At 44.9% G+C, this 27,004-nt stretch overlaps 4 protein-coding genes across 5 annotated transcripts; 2 read left to right on the forward strand and 2 right to left on the reverse strand.

Moving 5' to 3' along the window:
* Positions 1-392: 392 nt before the first annotated feature.
* LOC143011033 (ADP-ribosylation factor-like protein 3) lies at positions 393-3,789 on the reverse strand. The gene is made up of 6 exons (XM_076163684.1): positions 3,646-3,789; positions 2,478-2,621; positions 2,169-2,285; positions 1,999-2,049; positions 1,606-1,791; positions 393-654 (listed from the first exon to the last, which is right to left on the reverse strand). Exons 1-6 carry the CDS (start codon positions 3,646-3,648, stop codon positions 607-609), a joined length of 549 nt encoding a protein of 182 aa, XP_076019799.1. The 5' UTR covers positions 3,649-3,789; the 3' UTR covers positions 393-606.
* A 258-nt stretch (positions 3,790-4,047) lies between these two features.
* Positions 4,048-12,712, forward strand: wbp1 (WW domain binding protein 1). 2 transcript variants are annotated; one of them, XM_076163682.1, is made up of 4 exons: positions 4,048-4,290; positions 5,253-5,355; positions 5,754-5,921; positions 7,723-12,712. In XM_076163682.1, the coding sequence occupies exons 1-4, from the start codon at positions 4,228-4,230 to the stop codon at positions 8,262-8,264; spliced, it is 876 nt and encodes a 291-aa protein (XP_076019797.1). In that variant the 5' UTR covers positions 4,048-4,227; the 3' UTR covers positions 8,265-12,712. The 2 variants fall into 2 exon arrangements, with proteins under 2 accessions (XP_076019797.1, XP_076019798.1); XM_076163683.1 differs by having other exon boundaries at positions 4,048-4,254.
* A 392-nt stretch (positions 12,713-13,104) lies between these two features.
* lman2la (lectin, mannose-binding 2-like a) lies at positions 13,105-16,677 on the reverse strand. Its single transcript, XM_076164365.1, has 9 exons — positions 16,463-16,677; positions 15,937-16,055; positions 15,630-15,747; positions 15,466-15,548; positions 15,327-15,359; positions 14,960-15,121; positions 14,738-14,852; positions 14,528-14,650; positions 13,105-14,403 (listed from the first exon to the last, which is right to left on the reverse strand). Exons 1-9 carry the CDS (start codon positions 16,659-16,661, stop codon positions 14,261-14,263), a joined length of 1,095 nt encoding a protein of 364 aa, XP_076020480.1. The 5' UTR covers positions 16,662-16,677; the 3' UTR covers positions 13,105-14,260.
* A 357-nt stretch (positions 16,678-17,034) lies between these two features.
* On the forward strand, positions 17,035-21,411 carry mtfp1 (mitochondrial fission process 1). The gene is made up of 4 exons (XM_076163848.1): positions 17,035-17,188; positions 18,770-18,897; positions 19,093-19,325; positions 19,461-21,411. The coding sequence occupies exons 1-4, from the start codon at positions 17,119-17,121 to the stop codon at positions 19,525-19,527; spliced, it is 498 nt and encodes a 165-aa protein (XP_076019963.1). The 5' UTR covers positions 17,035-17,118; the 3' UTR covers positions 19,528-21,411.
* The last annotated feature ends 5,593 nt before the right edge of the window (positions 21,412-27,004 follow it).

A 27,004-nucleotide genomic window follows, 5' to 3' on the forward strand; every position in this document is an offset into this window, starting at 1 on the left:
TCCACGACAAGGAGGGAAATGCAGACAGTGCGGGCCGTCAGAGGCTCTGTGAGGAAGACAATAGAATGCCATCGAATGAAACGCCGGTGATTAATGCTGTCGTCTGCTTTGTGGCCTTAACATCCAACAGACTCGGCGACAGAGCAGATTTATTACAGAATGAAGACAAATTTACTGATTGTTCACACATCATATAGAGAGGGAAAGGATGCCAGAGGATTAAATGACTAGTAGAGATGCAATGATGAGGCAGAGAGGAGAGGCAATAATGGAACAAGGCCGCCCTCTAGCGTTCACATAAGGGACAATCAAACATTTAACACCTGCCAATTAGGAATCCAACACAAAATAGAGAATTTATGTTTATTACAGACAATTTTCAAAGGTTTACATACAAAGAGTCACATTATAAAAATATTTTGTGTAGAAAGACTAATAAGACTAATATATACAGTATATACATTATAAGATACTCAATGAAAAGGTAAGTGACGAGCTCCTCCTCCTCTTCTAAAATAGAAGTAAATAGAAGAGTTGAATCTATTACTGTATCAAATGTAAAGTGCAACTTCAAATTCCTCTGGGATCTTCTGGACAGAGTTGGAGTTATCTCTTCCGAATGGTTATATTCCTGCACACCCAGGTCATGCCGTCCTGAAAAGAAGAGATAATGTAGATGCAGGATGAATAGTTTGATCAGACTGCACATTAAATAACTAACAAATTCAACAAATGTTTTTTTAAATGTATTTTTAAGTAGAAAAGCAAAGACACCTCATGCAAACATTGCAACTTTGTTAGATCTGTGGTTTTGTGTGTGTATTCTGTACATGCACGTGTGTATTACATGCAATAGCGCCGAATGTATGGAATATACTTGAGGAAGTGATCAGCTTTTGAGTTATATGTCCCAGAATGTTGTTTGTTAGTTGGATAAATGAGGTCACTCCACTCCAACGCGTCTCAAACACAAGCGGATAGGCTCTGGGAAATCCTACTCAGGCCAGACTGCGTCCTCTCGGACTAAATGATCTGTTATTATCCATTATTTGATGATGTGTTATAAATTGAGTGGGAGTTGAAGCATTTTGTTGCCGTGGCTGGGGTTCACGTTCTCACAGGAGGAGAAACGCTTACAGGAAAACCAGCTGCAAAGCCTCTTTAGTCTTTACAGAGATGATAATATGCTTGACCTGGGGTTTCTAATCTGGTAGATCATATAAATAGTATAAAGACTCGCTGCTGTGGGGCATCTATAGATTACAGATCTGTGGGTCTGATAATGGCAAATTGTTTTTAAATTACGGCCAGAATCAGTTAAATAAAAAAAGGAATCGAATTTATTAGTCAATGTGACCTACAGTGTGTTTACTAAGTTGTTTGCTTATTCTAAGTATTAACCAGTAAGCAGGATTACATGTACCCAAGTAAAGTTCACATTATGTTCTTGTTACATTGCTGCTGCTGCTGATGTTGAACCACCATCAGTCATCCAAGTAGAGAATCCTAAATGTAAGGCTATTGTTCATTTTGTTGCATTGTCATGGATTCCCTCATAGCACAGTTTAAGCATTCAGCAAACAGAACCTCCGTAGATCACAGTACCTGCAGTCCCTCGGCAGTGAGCGCAGAGCAGGCCTGGATCTGCCACATGCGGTCCCTGATGATGTGTAGGTTGAGGCCCTCTGCGAGCTCAGAGGCTGGGATGGCGGTCGTCAGGTCCTGCTTGTTGGCAAAGATTAACAGTGGCACGCCGGCGAGTGTTTCCTCCTCCAGCAGCTCAGACAGCTCCTGAGGAGACGCACAGGGATAATCAGCAGATTTTGAATTGACTCCAAAACCCACAAAACATTTAAAATAGGCATTTTGTAAATCATTATCAGAATGTTCCAGAACCAGAATTTGTTTTATTTCAGTATTTCGATTTCCCTGAGTCTCTCCCAGTGAACAGTAGATGTGTTGTATTCCATACTGATAGACATGTAAATGACTTCTCACCTGACTCGTCTCTTCCAACCGTTTCCTATCTGAACTGTCAATCACATAGATCTGCAAACAAAACAGTGATAGATATGGATGATGTCATATGTAAATTACCTTTTACAGAGACGAGTGTCTGCAAATAACATTCATTTAGTTCTGATACTGTACTTCCATCTCAGACCTACCAGCACATCCGTGTTCTCAAAATAATTTCTCCAGTAGGGGCGTATCTTGCGCTGGCCTCCAATGTCCCAAACATTCAATTTAAAGCCAGAGGACTGAACGCTCTTTATATTAAAACCCTGTGGAGGAATAAAATGGATGCCTAATTATATAAAACCTGGACGGGGTAGAGTAGAGTAGTATTAAAGCAGGAAGCCACCATGAGGCCTCTTGCTCTATTAGTCTGGAAAATGAGGAAGTGGTGTGACGAACCTAATCTATTTCTCTCTCTCTCTCTCTCGGTGTGTGTGTGTGTGTGTGTGCATGCGTACATGTGTCGGGGTGATGTGGCTGATATCTTCGGCTGCCAGCTGTTTTAGAAGGGTTGTCTTGCCCGCGTTGTCCAGTCCTAGCAGCAGCAAGCGAACTTCCTGTTCTGGGGCGCGCTTCATCCTCCGAAGAACAGAAAGCAAGCCCTACCAGACAAACACAACAGACACACACACACACACACACACACACATACACACACACAGATCAGCAGAGTGCACGTTAGGCAATGAGCCTCAGCTGGACAGCAGGGTTTCAGATGGTACATCATAGGGCAAATTCTTCCAAGTGCAAATTTAGACTGCAATCAAAAATACACGCAGCGGCCAGACCACACCGGAAGACCAGTAAACATGTCATCACTGTATTGTTGGCTTGGCTTAAACTGTATCAGATTCCGCATCAGCTGCAGGACCGCCCGCAGGATTGTTAGAGTTACTGGTGGTAACACGTACAGGAGGCTAAACACTCAGCCTGCAGCCAGAATCACTTAGAGCATGGATTTAGCTGTTAGCTCCTTGCGGTGGCCTACATCCACCGTGAGCCAAAAGCTCTCATTGGCCCGGCAAGATCAGGCATGTGCACAGCTCGTTTCTGGAAGGAAGGCTTTGGCTCAAGCCCTTTAACTTGCCACACGATCAGCTAAGATGAGACACTGTCACTATACACTGACTGAGAGCGAACAACCTACCAGACATCCCTCTGTCTGTAACTCTGTATCAATCTGACCCAAGCAAATCAGTGTGTAGATAAATATGATATCTGATCATTACTTTCACTGTTGATTAATCTATTGATCACTGGCTATAGGCTATCATATGTCTTACCTGGATTTATAAACAATGTAACAAGGCATAAGCATCAACAGAACACTGAAGCCAGTTGACTTTTGGACCTTTTAAAGTCATACAGTAATAAATATGTTTCAAACCTAGAATTAGATTAAATGTTGAATGTTCTATGTTCTCAGCTGTGCGAATCATTTCACAAGTCTAAACAAGAATAACCCTCAAGTTGAAACCATCAGATGACTGGAACCTAACACTACTAATCTAATCCTATTCAGTCTTATACCGTCATACACATAAGAAACATTACTCAGTGCAAAATGTCAATCTACAACTTTATAGCCTGAACCAGAATCTGCAGTTGATAATCACCATCACTCACCATGTTTGCTCAGATGTTGTAGATCTGCTCTGGCTGAATGGATTAACATTTATGACCAAGTGACCGGTGCTTCCTGGAGGAACAGCTGTCAACTGACTTTGCAGTAACAACGTCATCGTAAACAACGTGACCCATCATGCATCAAGCCCATTATATATTCACAAGTATAGAAAGATGAAGAAGATAGACACAAGGTGAGTGATCGTTTGTTTATGAAATAATTGTGTGTTGATAATTACTGTACTATTTGAATGTTGCGATGTTTTTAACTAAATGTTATTTAATTATATTTAATTCTGTGACGTAATTTAAGTAAGAATCCTCCATATTGAACTTGTATTTACGTTGTGTGAGATCGATGTTGTTGTTGTTTTTGACACGCTCACAGCGCCCTCTATCGCCCAGCCTGCTGTACCACATTATTGTTGTCTCGGTCCAGGAGAGGAGAGACATTAAACATGTCTGAGTGCGGCAGGCACTACCGCTAACCAGCAACAGCCACCTGCAGTCAACACAACAGGCCGCCAATTCGACCGACTGCTATATGGTTCCCGTCGTGTCACCGGCCGACAACCCAGAAATATGCCGCAGAAAACACTGGGATCCATTGTAGGTCTTCTCTGTACCGGGACTTGTCTGGTGCAGGTAAGCCGCGGCTGACGTTTTTGGGGTCGGCATACGCTTTCAGGCGAGGCCGCGGCTTTTAGGCAGGACGAAGGCCTCTGTGGATCTTTTTGTCTCCTGTACAAAGGGAACGAGGTGGCTAGCATTGCGGATGACGTCAGTCTTTGTAGACAACTTCGCATCTATATTTCGACAGGTCGCTTGAAGAAAATTTACCACTTATAAACCTACAATTGTGTATTCCGGCTTACTTTTCTTTCCAATTTGAATTATGGGTGTCGAGACTAGCTTGTTGCTAACGGTTACCCGGAAAATGTACGTGTTTATTCATAATTGTTTTTAGCGGAAGGAATCTGCAGTTTATATGATGGAGTCGTGAATTTAACTTCCAGATCGATTCTATTTTAAATCGGTTTATTAAGTTCTATAACATTATTTTACCTACTGACCTAGTTCGGATGTGTGTTAACCCCACAGTCTTTGTTGCACATTTCTCTACCAAGCCCTCTAAAATCACCAAATGGCCTAACATAAAACAGCAAAATGTGTTTTGGTGAAATGAAATACATTTCTACAGTCATAAAATATGATGTCATCGGAGCAGCCATTGTTTTAACTGACTTTGACCCTGTGTGACTGTTAGAATACCTCTATCTTCCGCTCCCTTTTTCTGTTTTGATTGTATTCGGTCATGTTATGTTGGTGTCCTCGGAGCTGTAACTCTTGGTCTCAGCCGGCCCATATTGGAAATAAAGGTTTTGAGTCTGAGTCTGTTTTATGTGGTTAAATATAGGAATCCCAAGCCTCATATGGGATTAAACTGCATACAGAAACACAAATGATACTAAAGTGACACAAGACAAAGGCCACATTGATGCTCTGCTCTGCTGCCAGCCTTTCAAGAGCTCGTTAAGCATTTTCTTGTGTACTTGTTTGAGTGAGTACTATTCACTTTGTGTACCTTTTGTGTATGTGTGTTAAAGGGAAAGGAGTTCTGTTTTGGGGTAAACAATGAGCAATACCGCTGTGAGATGGGATACTGCTGCGGAGGGACAGAGTGCTGCACCTACTACTACGAACTGTGGTGTAAGTTACAATCCATCAGCTCTGATTTGATTAAACTTGCAGGCACCCTCAAAGTGGTTGGACACAGGGGATTGTGTGTGTGTATATGAATACGATTCAAAATCATCTGGCTCTTATTACAAGAGCGCAACAAAAGACTGTTTCAATTAACCAACAAAGACCTGACAGAATCACCAGGCTTCCTGATACTTCAAACAAAGATAACTGATTGAAATGCTCGTAATGTCACTATAAGGACATTAGAGCTTTTGTGTAGATGTCAAAGTAGTAGTATGCCAAGGAATGTCATTGGCTCTCACATTCACAATCCCCCAGCTGTTGTGTTAAACCTTGCCTGATAAGATAAGTTACTTGTAGGGATGATTGTTATGCTACAATGCTCACATCCTCCCTCACAGGGTTCTGGTTGGTATGGACACTGTTTATCATGCTAAGCTGCTGCTGTGCCTACCGACACCGGAGGGTTAAGATGCGTCTGCAGCAGGAGCAGCGCCAACGTGAGATCAGCCTCATGGCCTACCAGGGAGCCTCCTCCAGTTTCATTACTGCCCCGCCACTCAATCTAAGTGAGTAGCCTGACATCCATTTGTCATTGCAATCTCCAATTTCCGTAGCTGTCACATATTAAAACATAAATTAGGGATATGTGATCTCACCAAAGACAATATCACAACAACTTATGTGAACTTGAGATTGGAAAAGAGCTTATGTACTGTGTATGTATATATATAGTCTTGTTATATGATCTGGTTAAAGGCCATATTTTAAATAAGCTAAACTGTAAATCCATCATGTTGCATGCTGCTCTGTTTTTAAAATAGATTTACACCTGGATGAAGACGGGGTTCAACTTTCTCTTTATTTCTCCATGTTTATCTCCCAGAACTGTGAATAGAAACAGAAAACAAACGATAGATACTATATTCATAAATACACTAATAATGCACGTGTTGCTGTTTAGTATAGGGTTGGTTGTTTACAGTTCCATCACACATTATTTAAGGTGATAGTGAGGCATTTCGATGTCATTTAAGATGTTTACTTTTGAAGTGAGAGCTTAACAGCAGCTTCCTCCACATCGTTTATAATTGCAGCATGGCATGGTGTGTGTGTGTAACAATGGCAAGTCTGATTTGACTCCAGTCTTACTTAGTGCCCAACAGCTGTTTGGCTAAAGCTCAAACATGTCCAACAATGCAGTCATTATAAAAAGAACGACTCTGTGGGCCTCGGCTAAATACCAATTCCTGTTGTTGTCGCTGACATTCATTGCTGAGAAACAAACAAAAAGATCAACCAAGAACAACATCAAAGCTCTATTGATGAATCTAGTTCTTTGGGTCTTTTGTGTTGTGCTGCTTCACATTATAACACAGTTGTTGCTTAGTGATGATTCCCAATGACATCATTCACAGATTTTAAGTTCCAGTAGAAAGCGGACTTCTTTGTCACACACACTCAAAAACACTCTCATACTCACACACCTGGAAACCGTCCAGCACAACCACAGACCGGTCACGGAGCGACTCCAGTGAGGCAGCGGAGTGTTAGGGTGTGTTTGCTCACGGGCACCCTCAGTTGAAGTAATGATGATGGGGCATTTCCTTCTCATTTATGTCCCTGCCCAGATCTTAACCTGCAGGGTCCAGGGATCAAACTGGCAAGACATGAGTCAAATGCCAGAGGAGAGAAAACTGAAGTGACTCTTGTTTATTTGTCAGAACCACAAACTTAACCAGGTTCTTAGTTGCCTGTAAATCAAACACTAGGATATCTTGATCTTCTCTCCTTGGAGCAGCTGCTTCCCGTCCCTGGATGAGACTTTGCATTGTTGTGGCAGACGGCCATAGACTCAGATTTGGATTTGGAGGTGCTGATCCTCATAAATGATCTCATGGTGTTCAGCTGCAAGGTGCCTGATGGTGTATTGGAGATAAATCAACAGTAGACAGCCGAGACGCCGCACTAATGTCACTACACTGGGCACCTTGGCTGCAACTTGACATCCCAGCCATGAATATTTCAAACACAAGTGGGATAAAGTGCACTCTGGTCAGAGTACAAGGCTCGTTCAACAGGCTTGACTTGATGTAGAGAATGCAAATGTAGCTCTTGTCCTGAGTGTAGAGGAACACGGTGAGCTGCTACCTTGGCACCCTGGACTCCTGCAGCTCCTCCGCATCACACCGTGACTAACATGATAATAAGCTCTTTCCAAATACTCCAGGCAGGGTTTGGCTTTCTTGTCTGTGCCATCCAACATTACTGTCTGTTGACTTTGAGTGGATCACTGAACACGCCTAGTGTATTTGATTTAAGGGCGTCGACAAAATCCCAAATAAATGTTGTATATTTGCTTATTTGCAGGGTTCTGGAATGATTGCAAACTTCCTGACTATGAAGAGGTGGTAGGTCACCCTCCCACACCCCCTCCTCCTTACTCTGAAGACCCCCCTGAGAGCGCCCCAGCACCGCCTCCACAGGTGAGCCAGTCAGAGGAGGTTTCAGGGCCACAAACCTTGGCCGAGGTCGAGCCGGGCGCGGATGCACAAGCCTCCCACTCCCCAGCCGAGCAGGAAGCGGCGGCGGCAGCAGCACCCATCCAAGCTCAGTGTGCAGCAGAGGAGAACGCGGAGCCTCTGTTGATGGCAGCGGAAGAGGACGAGGAGCTCGTCACCCGGCGCCGCCACGTCACGGGCGACTCAGGGATCGAGGTGTGCGTGTGCCAGCTGGACGTGGACGAGGGCTCAGGTTTTGAGGAGGAGAGCGACGAGGAGCACCGCATGTGCAGGGCCGCCGGCGGAGACTGCTGCTCTGGGCGCCGGCAGCACAGCTTCAGGCAGAAAGAGCTCGGCGCCGAGCTCCCGGGCCTGAGCGCCGGCACCAGCACCGGAGATCACATGGTGTGACTGAGCCAAGCAGGCGACCAAGCAGCCAACCACACCGGCTCTTTGCTTCACACCAGGGGTGATAAGGGGTCGCTGTTGCCATCATCATTTCCACGGTGACAGTCTGCGTTCTGCACACAGGCATGGCTTTAAAATGGTGATGATGATGATGGTGATGATGAGTAATCCTTAATAGCTCCTGATTTAGAAAGAATGAATTTGTGTACAAACTCCTGGGTTTATTTTTTTTCTTAGAGAGCAAACCAGCAAACGTTGTTGATGCTCCAGTTTGTTGTTTTGGTTTTCTTTGGGTTGTGAGAAGACGGATGGACTGAAACCACAGTCGACTCTGCCGTCACATTTCTCCCTCTGTCTTCTTACGCTTGGTCACAACATTTCCTACTACCGTGACTTCTGCTGGTGCGCTAACAGCTTTATCTCTCTGGCTTCTTTGTTTTTCCCGCTGAGCAGAGGTCCCGAATCGAAATCGAACCTCTCCAAGGAGCTCAACCGAAAAAGGGGGAGGTGGGGGGAGATCCCGGACGGAGAGAGGAGAGGAGCCCACGTTCGTGGTTTTGGAAGGCTTTTGTTTTAGGTACGGGTGTAAATTCTAGGCCGCCGCTGCTCTGCGTTGGTGGCTGCGAGCGCCTGGTTTCCTCTCACGTGAAGCCCCTCCCCCCTGAACCCTGAGTGACCACAGTGGGTCTGATTTGAACATGTGCCCCTCTAAGAGTCGTTTCATAGTTTCCTCGTCGCTATATACAATGTCCTCACTGCAACTTGGTGGGTTTGGAACAATCCACTTAGACGAGGGGACATGATTTATTTGTATATGCATGAGATGAGACCGCCCTCCCCCCTTCCCCTTCCCCTTTTTGTGACTGAACTCGTTTTTCCTTTCGTATTCATTCGTGCTTCATTGAATGTCCACAGTAATCAGCGTTTCTTGCAACAAAGCTCCTAAAGCTGGGGCCGCTAAGAGTGTGTGTGTGTGTGTGTGTTAGTGAGTGTTGGACGTGTATGAACGAGTCCAGTCCTGTACGGTGTGTTTATCATCTGTAGAGCCGTCGCCTCCAGTGGAAATATTTGCCTCTACTCTAGGACCTGACGGCACACGATAAACAGAGGAACGCCCCGGTGCTCTGCGTGACGCGGGACTTCCTTTGACTTTGAGCCGGCGAGCAAAATCACCAAAGGGGTTGCGAGCACGTTTTTCATTTTCTGTCTCGCTCCCATCAGCTGTCCCGACATTCCTGCTGCGGCCAGGATGTTTGAAAGAAACGGGACTAGGAGGGTAAACTTTGCCCTGGATTGAGCTTGACGGTGTTGTGGGGACTCTGGTCGTCGGCCATGTTTGTGTCTGCTATGTAGCGCTTTGGCAGGGTGATGGATTTGCAGCGGTATTTTCCGTCGGCGCGTCAGGAATGGTGCATCGGCCTGCAGTGCAGCCGCTGCTGGCACTCGCTGCAGATTTGACTGTAATGGCTGCATGCTCTTCTGCCGTGCGTGTTGTCTGATGGGAGGGATACACACCACATGCACACACACGCACACACACACCCAGCAGGGGGGCAAACGACCCAAAAGTGTTCCCTGCAAATCACCGCCGATGGATCATGATTCATCAGCAGCTCGGTCATTCCGTCTCCCCTGCAGATTGTCCTCCTCCTTCGTCGTTTGCGGCCTAACACTCCGGAACGCCTCCTTGACATTTGCTGTCGTCTTTTTCCACGAAGAGCTTGACCTTTAACCTTGCAAATGTGAGCGACGGGGGTCAAGGAAATGTCATTCGAAACTTCAGTGAATATGATCCTGAAGTCTCTTAACAACACAAAACCTTCAGTTGTTCATACCGACACGAACGATTGTGTGTCTCGTCTTCTCCTTCCAAATCTGAAACTAATAACCGGGGTTTGGGAGGTGAAGCGTGTGTAGTTGTGCAGTTCTGCAGTTGTGCAGTTCTGCAGCAGCAGTGAACGTTTGCAACCCAACAGGTGCTGCGATCGGCGTGTAGATCGTTTCCACTGTGATCACGACCGCACGCTGGCTTGGTGACCCTCACACCTTACGCTGCCTTGCTATTCATCAGTAGAGAGCAATTTTCTGCACAATAATTAAACAAACAGGCCTCTGTGAGCAGAAACAGACGTGCTGAACGCCTTATTAGAATTGTTTCCGGTATAAAAAGGCAAATCGTTTTGAGCGGCGGTGGCTTTCGGAGCAGAGGAGTGCCGCTTCTCGACAAGTCTCGCCTTTGTTCTGCGAGCCGGTGTGTCAGAAAGAGGAAGTGGTTTGTTTGAGATCAACCCCCCACCCACACACACACGCAATCTGAAACTGTCAGGTGTTCCTTTGTAGCGGCGCTCCGGTTTTGTGTCCGAGGGTTTTTGTGTGCGGGAATCACAATGCTGCTCTTGTCGAGTTAGATTTAGCAGATTTGCGCTCGTATGTTCCCATTTTCCCTCAGTGTGTCTGGAGGTGATTTAGTGATCACAGCACCATGAAAGCATAAAGTAAAGAGTAAAAAACAAACAACCTTTCTTCTCCTCTTCTTCTTTTTGGGTTGGTTTTCATTGTTTTGTCATGATACCTTAGTTGTGTGTTGTCTGGAGGGAAGAAAGTTGAACTTTGTAACCTTTTTTGCTGAGGTGCGTTTAAGACTGAACAGATGTAGACAGTAGAATAGATGAAGAGGGGAGGGAGGGGAGGGGAGGGAGGGTCAGGGTTCCTCTGTGGGTGAATAAACTGGAGGTTGATCAGTTTCCCCGCTGCCTCCCTTGTTCCACATGTTTACCTAGAGTAAGGGCTATGCATCCGTTCTGGACACACATCCGTTCATCAGTCGGCTCATTCACTCTGAGGTTAATCCGCGCCGTGCTTTGTCGTTAAACGCCATAGTTGCCCAGATCCACTATCATGAACACGGTCCGAGAGTCGCTGTGTTTTTTTGGGGGGATTTGAGTCTGAATATTATCGCTCATGTTTTCATTGCTGATTGTATGCGAGCGTTGATGTTTGTTTGATAGGCTTCACAGAAACTGAGTGTGTGTGACGCGCCGCCGCCGCCCTTTCCCCCCCTCCTCTTCCTCCTCCTCCTCCTCTGACGACCCTTTGCTTAGGTGTGTGCGAGGGGGGAGGCGGGGTCAGTTCACACAGACACGGGGAGCCGTGTCGAAGTCACCGTCGGCGCGGCCATCACCGGGTCTTTGGCGGCCTTTGGGTTCCCGCTCTCAGGGTTATCCGTTATCGTACGTCCCCGTCATGAAGCCAAAGCAGCCCCTCTTCCTCCATTTCCTGTCTCCCGTCCTCCCTTTATGTCGGCGTCACACACACACCTCACGCGTAGTATATTGTACTTTACTCCACTAGGCTATGCAAAAAAACAAAAAACAAAAATGTAAACCTACTGTTATATGCTGCGATCCCTTTCTCTCTCTCTCTCTCTCTCTCTCTCTCTCTCACTCTCTCTCTCTCTCTCTCTCTCTGTTGTTTGTCTGTGGGCACCAGTACGAGCAATATCACTCTTAGTACTCGTGGCTCTGCGCTGTACTGTAATGTACTTTTTGGTTGGTCTGTGTACATGTATTTGTTTTAAGAAATCTTGTTAAACCTTACACACACACAAAAAAACAACAACATGTATTGCTACGACGACGTGTTTTAGTATGTACGCTTCAGAGGGGCTTGGGTTAAAACAAATGTATTCTATAATCCTTTCATAATAAGTCTTTCCAGCGCGTTCTTGTGGATGCTGAATACTGTTTGCCTGCCTGATGTCATCCACTAATAGTTTTTACTCCTGATTTATGGATAAACCACATCATTATTATTATAAAGTCGTAACAGGTGAGAGGGATTCGTTGATGATATGATTTCCGTTGTATTATTTTGTGTTTGATCTCTTCTGGTCTGATTCGTTCCATCCCCTTGTTGTCGTCGCACTTATTTGACTTGCTGAGTCTCCGGTTCCTATTTCCCCCCCGACTGGATATTTCATCGTTGCCTTCAATCCTCAGTTATATTTACATTATAGAGTTTTGTGTAATGTATTGATTTAGGAGTGAAAAGGCCCGGGTTAGACTCTGAACAATGTCGCCCCCTAGCGGTGCGATTTGTTTTCGGTCAAACCAAACCTGTAAACTCATTCATTTCTTTGCCACCTCTCCTAACACACACACACACAGAGAGCGAGCAGGAGGCGGTGCCATTTATACGGAATTTTGTTGTTTTGTTGCCAAAAACAGAACGAGAGACATCTCACACACACAGACCGGACTCTTTGTACACCCTTTTTCCTAATAACCAAGATGACGCCAAAAACAAAAAAAAGAGTAAAGTGGAAAAACAGAAAAAAAACAAAGCACTGACTGATGGATAAAAATGCTTTGGGTTTAGTAAGACGTCTGCTGTGTACTCTTCCAGTCATCATTTGTATTTTATTTTTTTAATAAAACAAATATTGGCATTCAGTTGACATCATCTTTTCTTTCATTCCCCTGAAATCCTTCTAACCCACATTTGCCTCTTGCAGGATGCCGGCCAGTGTGTGTGTGTGTGAAGCTCTGGGAGAAAGGAGGAACTGTGACCTCCACCCCTGGTGTGAGAGCAGGCGGCTCCAGTCTGGCATGCGATGGAGCGGAGATATTGATCTAGCGCAGGCCCGGTTATACAACACAAATTATTGATGAGATAAGGAGCGCCTAAGGTTAAAAAACAAACACACCCAGTCTGTTCATCTGTTTGTGCTCCTGCAGAACGAAACAACCGTGAGAAACACTTCCCCGCCGTTGTTCCGAACATTTCTACAACTCCTACAAAGCAAACATGAACTGTGATCTACAAAGACAAAACAAAGGTCAAGAATGGTTATTTTGATCTTTAATTGGCACAATATAGGTCAGAACGCATACATGGAGAAATCAAAATGGTAAACAAGTGAAAAAACAGTGAATTCATACCAAAAAAAAAAAAGGTAAATAGATTCAAAATAAGGTAAGAGGGTGAATGAGGTGCAACAAACGCAAAGAAGAACCGTGATCCTCACACATTGCACAGTCGGAGATGAAGCTCCACATAATCAGTAGACTTGACCCGAGTCCGTATCCCCCGGCAACACCAGAGAACTAAACATAAAGCTAAAAACCAGTGAGTGGGTCAACGTCAAGCTTTTAATAACCTGATGTGATGATCCCACCATTCAGTGCAGAATTCATTCATTCATTCCTCCAAATGCATCAAATCAGGGGCCAGGAACCACAAACACAACTTATTCACACAAAACGTCTCCCTGCAACACCTGAAACGTCGGTGACTTAGCAGCTTGGGCTACAGCAGGTCGGAGAAAGACATACAGTTCCATACATTTGACACGTATTGAAAACAACAAAGCATCTTAAAGTGGATAGAAAATACAGTGGCAGACTACAAACTATAACCTGGAGAGACATCATGCATAATATGGCAGTAAGAGGATCAGACTATATACTGGATAGTAACATATACGGACGCAAACTGATGGAGTACACAGCGCTGAGAGGGTGTGGGTGCCATCTTGTGAGCACTTTAAAGGTGTCGCTCAATCGTCAGACGCATCATTTCTATGTCTTTTTATACAAATGAGGTAAATATAATAGAATCTGTATCTAATCGTCGTTAAAACCAACATCTAAAGGATTTTGAAATTTGTCAAATTTAGCAAAATGTAACCAAACACAAGCGTGGCCTCGTGTTTGTTCCATCTGCTGTGTGAGGAGCGAAGTGTTAAGGCTGAGTCGGTGTGGGTGTGTACGTGTGTGTGTGTGTGTGTGTGTGTGTGTGTGTGTGTGTGTGCGCGCTGTAACAGTAAAATCTCCCATCCTTACTGCTTCATGACCACTTGTGTCAAAGTTCTTCTGCTCCTCAGGACCAAACGACCTGCAAGTCTACAAGTCTGGTTTTTTAGTCTTTAGTGCAGTCGGGGTCCACAGAGCGCAGTTGTGGAGAGGGAAGTCGTCTCTCTGCCTCTTTCCTCCTCTTCCTCAGTAGAACCTCTTGCGTCTGCTCTCGTTCCAGTGGGCGTACATCACCAAGCCGACCCCGATGAGGAAGAAGCAGCCCAGCATGGAGAAGAGCACGCAGAAGAAAATGGCGGTCCCGCTCATCCCCGTGTCGACGTCGCCCGCTGGAGGAGGAAAAGGGGGAGGAGGAGGAGGAGGAGGAGACGCAGCAGCAGATGAGCATAGAATAAAAGGTGATGACACTTGGAGGCATGTGTGTGTGTGTGTGTGTGTGTGTTTGGCCGTTACCTCTGAGCAGGTCCATGTTATCCACACTGGGAATGGTTATTTCCTCTTCCGCCTCCTCCTCTTCTTTTTTACTTCTCAGCACCGTCAGTTGGTAGAGTTTCAGCGAAATGACATCGTGATTATCTATTAACGAAGAATTGGAAACGATTATTGCAGGTATAAGGTTGTAAATGGGTGTCTAGGTGTTGTGTGACCGTGTGAGATGTTTACCTGAGAGGTCTCCGGTGATGGCTGTAGCTCCAAAGTAGTATCCTTGAGGCAGCCGCACCCCCGGTATGTCCAGACAGTCCCTCCACTCATGCTGCCCGTCTATATCTATCATCACCTAGGAAACAGAGGCAATCGCGGCGCCACTTCAACTCCAAGCGTATACTTTCTACGCTCTGCATCTGCACTCGCTCGATGTGTGTCGAGGTGTGTTCTGCTCCTTACCGTGAGCCTGCGGCGGATGTAGCGGATGAAGAGGAAGCAGTCGTGTTTGAGGTTGCGCACCATGGCGTTGCAGCCGCCCAGCTCCGTCGGCCGGCCGTCCCGCTCGTGGTCGTAGCTGATGGTGCCGTTGCCCACCATGGCCAGGACGAAGGGGAAGAGTCTCTGGTGGAGACAGGAGGAGCAGTTATTCCCTAACTACGATGGAGAAATGGATGCACGCTGTTCCATTCTGCACCATAGCAACATGCAACCAGGTGGGTCAAGCCGGTGGCTCATGTATTGCGTTTGTTTTGGGATGTTTTTAGATGAGAGAAGCATGCTGAGGGAAAGACAAGGGGAAAACACACGCCATCCAGAGCTTGGTCACCTGTGTGCGAGGAGTGTATCTCTTCTTCTGGGCCTATCTCCAATTGGGTGCCATAAAACACAAAAAACAGCCTGTTTGCACAAATAAGCAACAGTTCTAATATAATGTAAGTCTATAATGGTGTTGTGTCTTTCTGTACCTCTATGACTTTCTCTTCATTAGGATACGTATCCACAAACACACCCAAGCCTGTGAAGTTGTCCATGTTTCCAAATACAGGGCCTGTGAGAGAATAGGATCAGGCTGCATTAATAATACAGCCATCTAGGTTGCTTCTGGGTAATTCATACACCATTAAGTCACCTTTCTGCATGCGTTCCTTGGTGTACCAAATAGCCATCCCGTCACCATTCAGGTTCTTCTTCCCTAGTCCGTGAATCTTAAAGTGCACCTGCATCTCCCAGTCCTTTAGATGGCAAGGCTGGACACACACAGAGCGAAAACTACCAATGAACCCTTGAGCAAACAAGACTTTTGTCCCTCTCTAAGCTCCCACAAAAGTCACCACTACCACAGAAAATACCATACATTTAGCTCAGAACTTATCAATCACACAGGCCAGTGATGCTTATTCTGTAATACAACTTTTCACCTTTGTCCCAATACTCACAATGCGGCTCCACACTGCCCCCTGCCGGCTCTGCATGTCAGGTGTAAGGCGTACCTGATCTGTGGTTACCATGGCATCCCCCATCAGCTCCCAGTGGGAGGAGCCTAAGGATCCCACACCTGTGCACACAAATAACACGGTGACAAAAGCTGACACAGCACAATTCACCTGCGTCAAACACAACACAATACAGCACAACGCAACACAACAGCGTAACAGAACGAAATGAGCTGACGACGTTTCTGTGTCTCTATACAAAGACAAACACAGTGAGCTCTGTCATTAAGCCATAGTCAAATATCGTATATTTTCCCATACGTAAATATACATCCAGGTTATAACATAACGCTGTCGCTGAGAATTACAACAGCAATCGTTTACAGTTTTCAAGACGCGTTGAAGGACATTTACTGGCTAATAGAGCGAGAATAAATCTGTTATCTGGTCCTTAAACGCAGCATTCTGGAAGCATCTATCAGTACCCAGCGGCTTCTTCAGTGTGCTGTGTGTATAACGGCTCGGATACCTTGGTAAGGCTTGGAAAGAGAATACTCCCGCTTCAGAAACTCCTCCATTTCGTGATCATCGTCGGCAAAACACCGGCTTACAGACAAAATAAGACAGAAAAAGGTCCAGGAAGATTTGAGAGACATTATTTTCCGTGTGGAAATTAAACCGGATAGTAATTTGGACTCCCTGGAATAGTCCCTGCTGGCGGCGGCCATCGTAGGTCAAAACTCAACCCCCAAATCGTCAACGTCATTCCCATTGGTTTAATGTGTTTAATGGCTTATCGCTATTGGACACTTTTGCCGTCAATCAAAACCCAAGCAGTTGATTGGATGCTGTCTGACCTGCTGCCTGATGCGGTGAAAATCAATCAGTGCGGTTATTGAGCCGGCACTGTTTATGTTATAGTTATATATTCATACACATACCGAGGTATTTTTCATTTTGGCACAGTGTTATGCAGTTATTTACATACTTTTCTGCATGAACACACAGGCAGTGATTGCTTAGATTTGCTGGGAAAAATGGGAGAAAAAACTGCCCTCTGCTGGCGAGGTATTCAGTTGCAGCCGGTTTGGTGCTGTGCTTTTAAAGTCCCCGCCCCCTCTCCCGGTGCCTGCACGAGCCGCTCTCCCCGCCTGTTCAGCACCGTGGGATGGAGTAGAGGAGGTCATGGACACCACCGAGGACACACCGGCGAAAACGGTCGACATTTATCGCGACACATGGGTCCGCTTCCTAGGTATGTACTGTTAAAGCCACCCTCTGCCACGACTTCCTCGTTAACTGTTCCCCTGTTAAGAAGACTAGACTCAGTCACGCTGTCATGACCCTGGAGCTAGCTTGTTAGCACAGCGGGCTAACCTCAATGTTAAACATCTATATTTAGCTAACCCATATGGCGGAGGTCGTTTTGTAACCGTGGGAATCGGCGGTCATAGTTCACCGCAAGAGATATGCGTTGTTCACCTTCCGATAGTAGTGTAGTCACTGTAGTCGCTTCACTAACGTGTCTGTGTCTCCGCCTGTGTTAGTGAAGGAAGTTGAACAAGTTGAGACGGTGAGATTTCCTGACTCACTCGACAACAGAGAAACGCCCTCAGGTTGAAACTCCATGTAGAACAAACACAACAGTGGTTAGATACTGAAGGACACACACACACACACACTCTGCAGTGGCTCTCATGATCCTCCTCACTGATGGAGTAATCTTTCCACTAAAGTACAAGAGTATTTTAAATAAGACGCAAAAATCAATGTCCTCTTTAAATGTAAACAAAGATACCTGTCTGTCTGTGTGTGTTGTTGTTTACTATTTCTTCTTAATGTGTGTCATTAGCTATGGCAAGCATTACTCTTGCACATCAGGTTGAATTCCAAGGTGATGTTTGTGTAATTCGGATTGTGTACTTAAGAGCTGAGTAATTGTAAAACTGTTAAATGTGTGCAAACAAATGTGTTACAATGAAATATGGTGTGAAAATGGAATGTATGAAGCCAGTGACAGCACTTGTGTATTAATAACACCTCTGTGATACTCATGTAAACATTGCATACATACATTACATATACATTATTCACAGGTACATGTTTATGGCAGAATTGATTCTCCTCTCCATCGACCTGTCTTAATCTGCCCCACCTTGCTGCACACCAGGCGCTCTGAATCCTTTCCTCATTGATTGAACTCAGGGCTCCAGCCCTTTTGTACCAAGGTGTGCTACATCATGATTAAGCCCCTGTCCTGCTGGAAGTTAACCTTATCTTGGCTCTCATTATTATCATTCTTGATTATACCAATATAGGGATTATCTCTTATCCGCAAGGCACACAGGTGTCTGGAGCTCCTGATCCGGTCGGTACCTTTTACTTTTATTTTCACTGCTAGATGAGCTTCAGAGACCAGTTTGTGACTTGCTTGAGCTTGTAAGTTATGACGCCTATAATGAACACAGTTGGTCTGTTGATGATCCTCTCAGTAGATAGGATTCATGACATTTTAAGCTTCAGTTCTGTGCTTTATTGGCTTCTAATCCTTATTGTATTTACCTTTTAAAACACTAACCTACTCCAGCTTTAATAACTATCCAGGCTGTAGCATGATAACCTTCCTCTGAACAGGAGCTCAGTAAAGTGCAGAGTCAGCTCAGTCGTGCTGTTCCATAGATAAAGACACACAGCTGCAGCAGAATGTGACTCCACTGTTTCCTGCTGGAACAAAGCTGGAGCCTCACGCCCATGTGACTGCGCTTTAGTTCACAGGTGTTGTGTGATGTCGATATGTCTCAGTATGTATTCAGTCTTACTGGCTGTGTGCCGACAGGTTATGCCAATGAGGTGGGCGAAGCTTTCCGCGCCCTGGTGCCGGTGAGCGCCGTGTGGGGCAGCTACGCCGTGGCTACTGCTTACGTCACCGCTGATGCTGTGGACAAAGGGAAGAAGGCAGCTGTGGTAAGCTGCTGATATGTGTTCTTTTGTTTTCTGTAATGAGATCATCAGTGTATGAATTCATCTTAGATCATACAATGTTCTAAAGAATAAGTAAACCAAAACAGAAACCTGTTCAGATCTACATTATACTGTTGCAGGGGACAGCAGCCATATCATATGCATGAGCTTTATTATATATTATGACTCGTCTCTCAGGCTCACGGTGACAACCCAGGGAAGACCACGCGTGTAGCAGTGGCCGTGGTGGACACCTTTGTGTGGCAGGCCCTGGCCTCTGTGATCATCCCGGGCTTCACCATCAACCGTGTGTGCGCCGGGTCCCTCTATGTGCTGGGCAGAGCCACCAAGTTGCCCCTGCCTGTTCGCAAGTGGACCACCACAGCTATAGGCCTCTCCACCATCCCCTTCATTATCAAGCCCATTGACAGGTGGGTGTGCCAGCGCCTTAATCCATTTGTTTTCCTCATAAACACAGTCAATAAGTCATTTGTTGTGTGATGGAGCTTTTCTGTGCTGCTCTGTATGTCCAGCTTAATGACACGCCCCCTCTCTCCACCCTGTAGATCAGTGGATCTGCTCCTGGACTCGAGCCTTCGTAAGGTCTACAACGAGGAAGAGAAGCACAAATAAGAAGGGAGGGTGCGGGTCAGGACAGGAAGTCCAGCGTACACAGATCTGTGCTGGGTAACCACTGTGAAGTTTCAAGTGTGAAGGAGGAATTCATGGTGCGAGATTCTAGCTTGTGAAGTGAGAAAGGGAGACAATATAATGGCAATAATTAAATGACAAACATACATTAACATTCACTTGAATGTGTTTTTAGAGTCATGCACAAAGCAACATATACAAGTGAACTCTGACCTCTCTGTACAATCTGGGTAGCAGAACCAAAACATTGAAACGGGACGATCACAATATGACAAATATATATAAATCTATATACACACACACAGTATATCACTGGAGCTGTTGGGAAAGGAACTTTAATTCCAGCTGAATACTGGCATTCAAAATGCTGTACATACATACGAAATGCAGTTTTGTGTGTGTGTGTGTGTGTGTGTGTGTGTGTGTGTGTGTGTGTGTGTGTGTGTGTGTGTGTGTGTGTGTGTGTGTGTGTGTGTGTGTGTGTGTGTGTGTGTGTGTGTGTGTGTGTGTGTGTGTGTGTGTGTGTGTGTGTGTGTGTGTGTGTGTGTGTGTGTGTGTGTGTGTGTGTGTGTGTGTGTGTGTGTGTGTGTGTGTGTGTGTGTGTGTGTGTGTGTGTGTGTGTGCGCGCCATGTCTCTGGCCCGTCTCCATATTCAGATGACAAACACACAGAGACACCTCAGCCATATACTTTGGTGCTGTAACGACAGGTTGCCATGATGTCGCTCTTTTTCATGCTTATTTCAATATTCTCGTGTTTTTTTTCCACTTGTTTATTCAGGTGTGTGTGTGTTACTCGGAGCAGATGTTGAGATGTCCTCTGTTGCACTTTTCCCATTGTTTCATTCTACCTTTAAAGGCCAGTGAGGTTTGCACTGGGAGCCTTTTTACACCGTGTGATAATAATATACTGTATTTATGAGTAGAGTATAGATATATTTCTTTTAAACTAAGAAACCTGATGGTAACATCAAGTCGTACTTCATTCTACTGTGCAGCAAAGCTCGATTATAACTATGATCAAGCACTAGTATCTTCTCTGGTGTGGGAGTGATGTAACGGTTAGTCTTCATTCTCTGAGCGTCCGGAGGGTTTGAACACATAAACATAATTCACTCCTACCTTTACTTAAAGTCAAACCTTCTCCCACTTGGCTCTTGATACTTGAACCTACACATACTAAGTGACTGGGGTACATTAGAATTGTAAATGAGTCTAACCCTTCACTCTTTGAAGTATTCTACTCCGCCCAGTGAAGTGCAGGCTTTGGGAGCGCCGTGTTTATCCTCTTTGATCGAAACATCTTAAGCCATAAACATCACATTTTGAACGCGCGGCTGCTGAACACTCGGCCGAGTTGCTTGTCGTACCTATGCACAAAACAGTTAGGTGATGAATTAAGAAAGCCTGTAGCATTCTTACTAAACTATGCAAAGGATTAAAGGCATTGTATTCATATAAGGGACCTGATTGGTGCACGGTGAGGTAATGTCGAAAAGGTCTAAAATAAGAAGGTCTGATTTAGTGGACAGTTTAAGACAACATTCTGGATTTGCAGCTCCTCACATTTCCAGCTTTACGTCGGTTACACCAGTATACAATTTTAGCAATAATTCAGTAGTAAAGTGGAGCCATGTGATCTTTGCTGTATTAAATAGTGAAGGATGCGGTTTAGTTTGGGTCGCACCAACATCACCACCTGCACAGTACTGACGCACATACTTGACAATACACACAATCACTGTACGGTATTGGGTGGGTGTCGGTGCAAATCCCACAGAAACTCTGAAAATCAGTTTTTTAACCACTAGAACATTTCACTTTTATTTCTCTGTATTTTCACTGTTGCATGCTGGGAAAAGGGAAACGGTTTACTTTCAAAAATATTTTCTAAATATCTTCTCACACAGCGGGGCAGCGGGTTCTTTGTCACATTTTACAGCCTTACTGTCCATGGAAAGTATTGTCAAACCTGAAATAAAAGTTATTTTCAAAAATGTGAAAACATGTCAGAGTTGAGGCTCCATTGTGACGGCAGCTATTGTTGCACGCCGCCCTCCTCCCTCTGAAACTCTGGAGAGTCATAAATCTATGGTGGAATAAATTATATGATGACAGCCACGCTTGGTTTCCTGTCACACTTGTGTTTGGCTCACACACTGTCGGCATGTTTGATGATTTATTAAGTCTCTTGTATGTTCAATATTTCAGTCTGGCGGTGAAACGCTCGACAGTCTCTCTGACTTTGGGAACGGCTCAATTTGGAGGAAAGGCTGATCGGGGGAAACACTACAGCGAGACCTTCAGTCTGATTTTCAAATGGCAAGCAAACCATAATAATTTGGCCCTTTTGTGCCAAGGCAGTTTCCACTTTAGCGAATCACCCGCCACCACCACTCACAGATGAAAGAGGGGGTAATTCAAGGAGTGGTTTAAGCGAGGAAATGGAGGCTGTGAAAAAGTGCATCAGAGCCGGCAATCTGAGAGGCCTGATGCCCTAATTTATCATGATTGAGTCAGCAGGCTGCAGCTGACACCAATTCCACTGATGAAGTGCTTTCACCTCCACACATAAAAGACTGGAGGCGCGCCGTGCAGCCATGGGTGCAGACATGTTGCTTCACAGTCTTGTGTTTTTGATTCTTATGACCTCATCAGGCGGCCCATCAGGTGAGAGAGAGAGTTTCGTATTTATCTACAGCAGAGAATTTGATGAAAATGTTTGACATTTCAATCGTGGCTTGGCTGTTAATACTCCATGTTCTCCCTCTTGTTGATTCTTCCAGGCTCTCCTCTATGCGTCGCTGACCAGTGGATTGACACAGATGGGAGTTTGATGCAGTATGATGGAGAGTTTGTGATAGTTGAGGAGACAATGTGGCCCGACGACGTGCAGGAAGTGGTGGAACTGGTGACGCTAGAGGACCAGGAGTTACCGGCTGCTCCCTTAGCACCCTATGTTATCAAGGAACAAGGTGGGATACTAACAGCTACAGTCATATTGCTGCTTAACTGCCACAAGTTTTGCATTTAAAAGTAATACATTCCCCTTTAGACTCTGCTGCAGATGACTCGTCGGTGTGGAAGGCGTTACTGGTGGTGGCCATCTTGCTGGTGTGCTTGGTGGGATCAGTGGGTGCAGCTTATTATCTGTGTGTGTGGAGAGGAGGCAGGATTCACTATCAGCCTTATAAGGATGTTTCTGCTTTCATATAAATAAAGGTAATCATGCAAGAGACTAAGGTGAATCGGGAGACTCATTATTGTTCTAAGCCGTCTGCCCTAAAGCCTGGCTGGGTCAACTGGAAATGGAAATCAAATTGCGAACCAAGCTTCTTCATGCCATGTAGGAGAATAAAGAGGGTTCATATAATGCAACAAAATAAGTATTGTCTATTTTGTTATGCACTCACAATGTGACTGACAATTTATTGTTTTAATTGGACTGTAGGGAGCTTTCTTAGATACTGGCATGTAAGTTGTCACCAGATGTATGAAAGGAAAAGGGGAGAGATGTTGAGGGATACTTGATGCATGCTGGGTATTAAATCTTGCAGCTCTAACCGTTTATTGAAATGGCCACTAGAGGGCCTCATTATCACTTTTTATGCCATATTCAACCCATGGGGATACATACAGGCGCTACCAAACATGCATTTATACGTATTTTTATCTTGTGTGCCATCACTGGATACTGAGGCTTCAGAGCAAATGCTTAATCAACGTTTTAGTTTGACTGGTAAAGGCTTGAAGGAAAGTGTAGACAAACGTTTACATTGAGTAAACAGGACTGAGATTTAAATTTAGACCTAATGGTGTTCTGGCAAATATAAACAAATCGGGCTTTCCTATAGTGATCAGTTTTTGTGTTTTATGTAAGGCGACCTTGTTCACAGGAGCTCCTTTTTCCTCTCCACCAAAGCTTGTCAATTTGCAAATGCACGGTTTATGTTCTTGTTTGTTGCCTCCCGCACATTTCCCCCCCTTCATACAAATTCATCTTGATCAGTACTATGGCAGGACTGGTGAGCAGGCTGTTGGCAAAACCGGCAAACTGCTAAGGGTAAAGAATAATGTTTTAATTTGGTGTCAAGCAAGCTGGCCTAGATCAAATCCACAAACATTTATAAGTCTCCCTTGAACAATATCAGGTGGCATTAGGGGGCCCAAGGAGACAAAAAACTGATGAATTGAATTAATCTCCCCTCCCATGATGGATGGGCCTGTTCACAGGGGGCTGGAAAATGGGAGTATTGTTCATCTGTCACTCTGATTGCCATGACCCTCTATGATTTGTGCCTGTGTTGTGAAGGCCACAAGTGGCCTAAAAGACCTCCCTCCTTCCCCTCTCACTCTTCTCACTGCCTTTCTTTCCCTGAGGAATTCCCAGCCTTTCAATTGGTTACACCCCCACAAGCCCCACTGATAGCAACACGGCCAGATAGCGGTGAAAACAAGCCCACAGTCAAACACCAGAACATAAATATCTGTCACTTTTTGCATTTCTTCATAAGCAGTTTGTGCTGCAGCAGGCACACATGCATGCACTTACCTCTTAACACGCAGCTATGTATTACTAGACGAGAAATTCATTTGGAAAATTACCAAGTGTGTGAATTGTTCCGGATTGTCATGGAAACTGCGTGTGCGATCATAAACACACTTTTCCTCCTCATTCACATCACAGCGCCTCATTATTGGCAAAGCAAGTGTGATGTGATTACAGGGCACGATGTAATAAAAAGTAAAAATGAACAATACATTTGCAACAATATCAGAAATCTAATTACATTTGATTTGCATAATGCCATGCCAAATTAAATTAGGCCCATTATTAGAAATGAATTGTGCATGAAGAGTCCAATAAAGGAAAGTTTTTTTGTTTGACGCTGAACCCAGATTTGTGTGACTTTTTGCACGTTATGCAATTAATGGAGAATTCTATTTATAATGAAATGTTTTGGGATCTACGCTGTGAATCACATCTCTGATTTCTTTGTGTCCTGTACTTTTCCTAGTGTGCCACCATCAGGATGAATTCATCAACAGGACAACAACTAGGACTCTAAAAATTCTCTCTGTCATTTGTTTCTTCCACGACGATGATGATGTGAGTAGTCAACTGTCACTAGGGGTCACTAGCTGGCGTTCCCAAGACATTAAGTAAGAGAACATAATGTACAGTCATATCTTTACTATATATATGTATGTTTGTATTGTGGGGCATTAGTGTATCATCAAATATTCAACATTTTATCAAAACATTTTGTATGAATGCACTCCATACTGATAAAAGAAAAATCCTTTAATTACACAGGCAGATCTGCTCTCATGTCAAACCCCCAACACACACATATGCACACACACACACACTCTGCACAGCGGCCTTGTTTAGTAAAGTTTGTGGGAAAGCCACTTTAGGCGCAATAACCAAGGCGTTTTTACGCTTGCTGGCCGATTTATTGAGGTCAGCAGAAGGCTACGTTCAGAAACGCACAAGAGAAGTCTATGTTTAGATTGATTTTCGCGAATGAGTTTTTATGCTGTGAGCAAAAGAGAAACAAAAGAGAATCGCGGCACATCAAATCACAGCACAAAGGAGTAAAGGGAAGGCAACATAAAAAATGAAGGCCACGACCAGAGCGGTGTCACTGAGCATTAAACTAATAAACATCAGTGCCTGTCTCTGAAACCTGAGGACAAAGAGCATGGAGAATCCTTCAGGATCAGGCAGCTGGGATGCTACATTGATTTCAGCAAGCTCATTAGCCAGGAAAAGGGAGGTGAAATATAGGATGATGACTGTAAAATCATGATTTCTTAGAGCGTAGTGATCAATGAAAGCGAGGACTCTATTAAAGATCTATCACAACATAAAACAATAACACAATATTTGCACTTGAAAATAATCACCTTTAAAGATTGTGATTTAATCCCAGATTTGATGACTAACCTGCACACTGGGTCCCTACAGACCGTTTAATGAGCTTTATAGTGTAGCAGCATGGATCTGACTCACGTGTGCAACAAATCCCTCCAGATTCAACCAAAATACAAAAAACGTGATGCCGCTTTTCAGCCACGGCTGTGTCGAGTCTTTGTGTGTGTGTGTGTGTCTGTCTGTCTGTCTGTCTGTCTGTCTGTGTGTGTGTGTGTGTGTGTGTGTGTGCAGGCAGTGCTCCCCTCTTTGTGAGACGAATTAGGTGAATTTGAAAACTGAGCAGACTTACATCCATACATTATGTATGAGGACGAGCTCGCAGGCTTCTACTGAATTCTGTTCAGGTGGCATCAGAGGGGGCAACCAAGTGGAAATGCTGGCGAGTCACTTACAGCACAGCATCTCTGGTAATCTCTCCTATATATACGTCAAAAGCACCTGGGCTGTATTCCTTTACAGTGCAGCTAGAAGTGCAACCAGTGCTACACGGTGCAGAGAGTTTACCTGATTGGCTGTGGTGAAGGTTTACCTCAGAAACAGGTCAGGCCTCTGCTCAGAGCCTCACTGTTTACAATGCAGGATAAAACTCTTGGTTCCCTCCTACTCTTTGTTTACCAGTCACATCAAATCAGTGTTAATCACTCTTGTCTGCAACATTAGAGGAAGCAGACTGCGCACATATCAACCGCGGATCAGCGACTCTGGCAGCTCCACATGATTCCAAAATCAAATAACGCACCGTAAGATTTCTCGTTCGTTTTGTTGTTACAAGATAACATCCATCTTCTTATCTCTTTTCTCTAGAGTGGTGTTACAAAGACGTCTTTGGCTCATCGTGAAATCAATATGCCGCGGAAACGCCATTACAACAGCCTTCACGGCGCTGGAGTGAATCACTTCAGATCTCACGCACACACGCGTTTGACGCACACTGGAGAGGGTGCGCCAACCCGCCGCCACCTCCACACTGCGCAGTTTGACGCAACCAAAAGGCCCCAAAAAAGCACAGAGGAGTACTCAGTGTAATTAAATTGTGACCGAGCTCGTACAAGACAAATGTGGTGTGTTGAGAAATGTGTTGAAAACATAGAAAATCAAGTAAGAGCCATATGCTGAGAGTGATTCAGGTACGGGGATGGATTTTTATTAGGCAGAGTGGACTCACAGAGGAGAGAGAGAGAGGGCGAGAGAGAGAGTGTGTGTGTGTTTCCAAAACACTGTACATTACAGTAATTAGTAGCACTATACAAAATGGTAACATCTGGCCTCATGTGGCACAGAGAGGAAACGCTGGATGAAGGAATGTGTGAGTGTGGACAGTCTAAGGGCGAGAGACTGAGGAGAGTGACGTCATGATGCACATGATAAGGTTGTGTATTTATGGCAGCATGCAAATAGAATGTTTTGGGAGTACAGACAGACAGACAGACAGACAGACAGGCATGTATAGGAGTGCAAAAAAGGAAAGGAAACCAGGAGGCGCTGACAGAGAGAGTGTAAGAGGAGTGAGAGACTGAGA

The sequence above is a fragment of the Genypterus blacodes genome, unplaced genomic scaffold (assembly GCF_046128005.1).
Source record: "Genypterus blacodes isolate CSIRO-AG114 ecotype Tasmania unplaced genomic scaffold, CSIRO-AGI_Gbla_v1 ptg000133l_1, whole genome shotgun sequence".
In the NCBI taxonomy this organism is placed as follows: Eukaryota; Metazoa; Chordata; class Actinopteri; order Ophidiiformes; family Ophidiidae; genus Genypterus; species Genypterus blacodes.